The 5,000-nt window shown below is 42.2% G+C and overlaps 1 protein-coding gene across 3 annotated transcripts in view; it reads left to right on the top strand.

Moving 5' to 3' along the window:
• snx19b (sorting nexin 19b) overlaps positions 1–5,000 on the top strand; it is a 65,664-nt gene that overhangs the window by 13,398 nt on the left and 47,266 nt on the right. For all 3 annotated transcript variants that reach the window (XM_080889540.1, XM_080889538.1, XM_080889539.1), the window contains exon 11: positions 4,223–4,364. In XM_080889540.1, coding sequence (XP_080745666.1) covers positions 4,223–4,364 — 142 coding nt within the window. The remainder of the gene's footprint in view (positions 1–4,222; positions 4,365–5,000) is intronic.

Below are 5,000 nucleotides of genomic sequence, written 5' to 3' on the forward strand. Positions count from 1 at the left end.
ACCACATTTTGAGCCCATACGGTGGCCCCTACAGACAAAACACGTACAAACACAACAGAAGTGCTCCAGGATGCTAGGGGGCAGTGTTGAGCTTTTGTTACCTCGTGGCTACACAAGCCAGCAAGTACCAACGACCGGATTTGGTGTGTGGTAGTAACAGGTAAATGAACATATTTTTAAATTATTTGAATATATACGAGTGCCTGTGTATAAATACACAAACAATACACACATGCTTTCATGCTTTCAATTGTGTAATTTAAGTGATCTAGTAGCTCTGTTTTGGAAGTTCAGTTCATGCTAGAAATGTGTTTTGGAGTTTGTACGTGTTTTGTCTCTAGGGGCCACCTCATATATTTATATATAAACATATATAAATAAAACCACTTTTTTTTTTATTTATTTATTTTTTACGTTAGTAATTCCTTTTGTGCGCAATTTTATATTCTTGTTAATAATAAATTAATTAAAGCAACAAAACAACCTGAAGAGCCGGTTCTCTAAAAACAGCTGGAATCCCATCACTACTAGTTAATCTTTAATCAGCGGTTGTTGTGCTGCTAAGAAATGATAAAAGATAATTTATTGGGACAAACAGGTATGTTTGGATGTCTTGATATACACAGCTGTGAGGGACATGTCCTCGTTCCATCAGTTTGCTCTGAGTTCTCAGGCTCGTTGAGTCCTCGAATATGATCTGTTCATAGCAGAGATTGTATAAAAAGTTTCTCCCTGAAGTGTGTCAGAAATGTTAGGATATTCAGTCCAAACCCAAAACATTAACTCTTATCTACCTTTAAGACTTATCACAAAGGACTTGTTGCATCATGCAGCGCTCCATCATTGCTCATTATAAAGAACTACCACAGGAAAAACCGAGGCCCTTCCTTCTTATGCTCGATGCTGTAATGAGACATTCACTGTTTAATAAACCATTTTTTCACAGTCAGCCAGCGACGTGTGAAACTATCAGACTCTAGTTTCTTCTTGTTTCTGTAAGAGAGGATGAAGTACGTCATAAACTGCTTTAAATGTTGTCTTGGTATGATGGACAGGCACACACACAGGCTAACAAGTGCTAAGTAACAGAATTTCATCCAAACTGAAGCACAAATTTCATGAACAATTGTTCCAACAAGAATCAAACAGGATAGCAGACCAGCTAGGCAGCTAGCCAAGGCTAGGCCTAACAGACAGCCATCAACTACAGCTGTCAGTAAGAGCTGCCACGCTCCTACTTTAACGTTAACATACATGTTTTGCTTCTATTTTGCTGGTTTGTTTCAATTTTAGTTACAGCTTCAGTCCCCAAAATTGGGAGACTGAAAATGTAAACAAAGAGAATGCAGTGATTATCAAACCCATATTTTATTCACCACAGAACATAGAAAACATGTTTAAACTGAGAAAATGAGCCCCCCCCCCCCCCCCCCCCCCCCCCAGGTCAGTTTGACTTTGATCGCAGCAACATGTTGTTGCTGTGTTTCGGGAATATTGTTCACATCTTGTCTGATGCAGAATTCTAGCAGCTCACCAGCCCTGGGTCGTCTTTTTTGGTATTTTTCATGCCAAATGTTCTCAGTTGCTCAAAGGTCTGGGCTGCAGGCAGGCAGAGATGCAGGCTTTTAAATGAAGGGCCGATGGCGGACGGACGGCCGCTCGCCTCTGTAGTGGTTGTCTGTTTTTTCCAAGCAGAATTTCAAATTCACGAAACCTTTTCTCTCAGGTTGCTTCAGTAATTTTAAATGAGCGTCTGGGCTCGTTCACATACAGCTGCTTCTTCACACAGCTGGAGCGTTCGCCTGCATTTGTCCATGCGTGGTGAACAGGGGCTGTTTTTAATGTAAAAATGTCAGTATTACACTTTCACATGAATCCATATCATGGACGTTATTATGAGACCTGCTTTCCACTTGTGCAGAAGTGTCAGGTAAATACATAGTATGAAGTATAGAGACGCTTATTTGAACATCCACTTGATGTGAAAGAGAACAGGTGAATACACACTATAGTATGTACAGTCCTGAGCAAAGGATTATGGGAGTGAGCCGAACATTATTCTGAGCATGGAGTTTACTGAAAACAGCACTTACACTGAAACAGGCTGTTTTACAAAGTTTACGACCACGTGCCTTTAAAAGGCCTGACCGTTTGGACTTTGCTGCGGAGCACCAAACGTTGGACACTGAAAGGTGTTAGCCTGCATCAGCTCATGGCTCAGTTTATACTGTTCTACACAAACACGTGACAAATCTTATTTGTGCATGTAGGGCGGCTCGATTATGGCAAAAATGATGATCACGATTATTTTCACTGACATTGAGATCTCGATTATTTGACGATATTTATTTAACAATAACAATGTGTTGAATAATGACTTTAAAAAATAATATAAAATAGTGCAAATACTGATAACAGTGCAAATGTTTGCAATATAAGAAATAAATGAAAAATGTAAACATCTGTGTTTAGTGAGCTTTGCAGTGTTGCTCTGTGGTGCAGCTACTGTAGCAAAGTTTACACACTGTGTCTACTTGATCCACGTCTGACTGAACCCATAATGTTTCCACACCACTGAAGGTTTTTTACCTCTTTTCAACCAACAGCAGTCACTCTCCTCTCCAAATAACTTCTGCTCAGCTTTCCGAGCTTCCCTCGGGTCCTCTTAATCAGCGGGCCCCAACCCCCGGGCCTCGGACCGGTACCGGTCCGTGAGTCGTTTGGTACCGGGCCGCGAGAGTTGAAGCTCAGGTGTGAAATGTTTGGTTTTCAGGGTTTTTATCGGTTTTCAGCGTTATTTTGTTATCGTTTTTATCGTTAACTCGGTTTTCCTGGGTCTTTTCACGTGTGTTATGAATAAATCTTCTTTTTTTCGGTACTAGTTTCATTTTGTTGTATTTATCCGCGACACCTTAAAGGCCGGTCCGTGAAAATATTGTCGAGCATAAACCGGTCCGTGGCAGGTTGGCGTCCACTGCTCCTAAATGTTGTGACACGTGTTCGAAACGCAGAGAGGTGCGCTCGATTTGCCACACGGAGCAGCGCGAGAGTAAAGCAGGAGGGAGGGGCTAATAATCGGCTCAGTCATTTTTAATGATCGTTGAAAGCCCAGATCGTAATCGTGATTAAAATTCGATTAGTTGAGCAGCCCTATGTGCATGCTTCATCCTCTCCCTTGCAACCCACCTGTTGTCACTCCACCTCATGTCGTCTGCTGCCAGTGATGGAGGCTGTCATGTGCTGGCTTGCCATGTATTGCAGATGGAAGGTCAAGGTGACCCTTAAGAAAAAACGGCTCCATTACTGCAGATGGCATTCTTCACTCTGTCTTCCTGAGTCATAGATGTGACCGTCAGTAAATGTGTGTCATTGTTGTAGTTGACGTGACAGTATTACAAACATTTTGTTAGTTACAGCAGCTGGTATGGAGTCCAGTAGTTTTCATTACCAGTACATAGTACTGAGGCATGTGTTTGACCTTTAGGTCAGCTTCTGTTGCTTCTGATACTTAAAAGTTGATTCACAAATTATTTAGAGGCAAAGCTGAGTGACAAACCTGTTTCTGAGGCATGGCAGCGCTTGAGTCCAGCCACATGAGGGCACCATTGATAAACGTATGAAAAGGAGCATTGGTATGCTCTTCACATCTACACTGCATCAGTTACACACCAGCCCTCATTTCTTTGTATTTAGCTGGGAAAATGTGAAATGGGTGCAGCGATTTAGTGAAGCACGAGCAAACATTAAAGGAAATACAGTAGATAAGGAAAAATAGACTCTGTATAATTCTAATGAGCTTGAAAGTCAATATTGGTGTGCCCACATTTATTCTTCAGCGCTGCCGGCGTTCTTACAAGCTGTCCTGTGACTCCTTAGTCACAAGTAGGACCAGCTCTCCAGGCTTCTTGAAGGACACTCAAAGCTCTTTGGATGGTGGCCACCTTTTGTCCTGTTCTGTGAATATGATCAGAGAACAGAGAGACTCTGCATCAGTCTCACAGTACTTTTATTGCTTTAAATGAGAATCTGGCTCAAAACTTTTGCACAGGTCTGTATGTCGAATGTGTCACTGAAACAGGTTGTATTATGTTTCTACACGTATGTCTTTCCATGCCGTGCTCAGTTAACACTATATAGTAGACGTGATCTTCAGCTGTACCACAGTAAGAATGTGGTTGGATGTGTTTCTGCATTTATGTCTTTGTTTGTTCCTTTTTCAAAGGTCTCGGCTTTGGATCTGAGATGGCGCTGGCTGAGGTGGCTCTGAACATCCTGTGTTTACTGATGAAGCAGCAGTGGAGCTGGCTGTGCATGGAAAACATTCAGAAGACCATCAGACTTGTGTTTGGGACCCTTATTAACAGGTGACCAGTTATTTAACGGTGGTGAGAGTCAACATAAAGTTGACGCTCGCTTCAGACCTGTCGCAGCACTTGCACATTCAGCCTCCTTCTGGATGGCATCTGCATTACTGATGGGGCTTTAGGCCACTTTCATGTTAACCGAGTATAACGAGGCAGCAGCGCAGCGACTCAGTGGTTAGCACTATTGTCTCACAGCACACCACGTTTTTAAGCGCTTGCATGTTTCATAGTTTGGAGGTTTGGAGTCTGAGCTGTCATTCAGCAGGAGGTGGGAGAGGTCACAGTCCATTACAGGGCAGGATGAGTTAAATCACACAGCAGCTTTAGCTCTATGTTAAATGTATACAAATATAACCCACCCATTGTGTTAGTGATTAAAATAGGGGCGTAAAAACAGTCAATGTTGGGAGAACGAACATCTGAAGTACATTACTGTGCTGTGAACATGTCACAATAATATGCATGTATTTATTTTACATTTTAAATCCGTCTTTCTTTTTTGCGTTGGTACTGGGTTAAATGTCTCAGCTCAGATGTTCTAGCACTTTCTAGTGGATCCACATCCTTCCAGGTCTGCTATAGTTTCTCTTGGTTTCCTGATGACCATACGCGAGCTCTGGAACGACTTCGCCCTAC

This window comes from Rhamphochromis sp. 'chilingali' (genome assembly GCF_963969265.1).
Source record: "Rhamphochromis sp. 'chilingali' genome assembly, chromosome: 8".
Taxonomy (NCBI): domain Eukaryota; kingdom Metazoa; phylum Chordata; class Actinopteri; order Cichliformes; family Cichlidae; genus Rhamphochromis; species Rhamphochromis sp. 'chilingali'.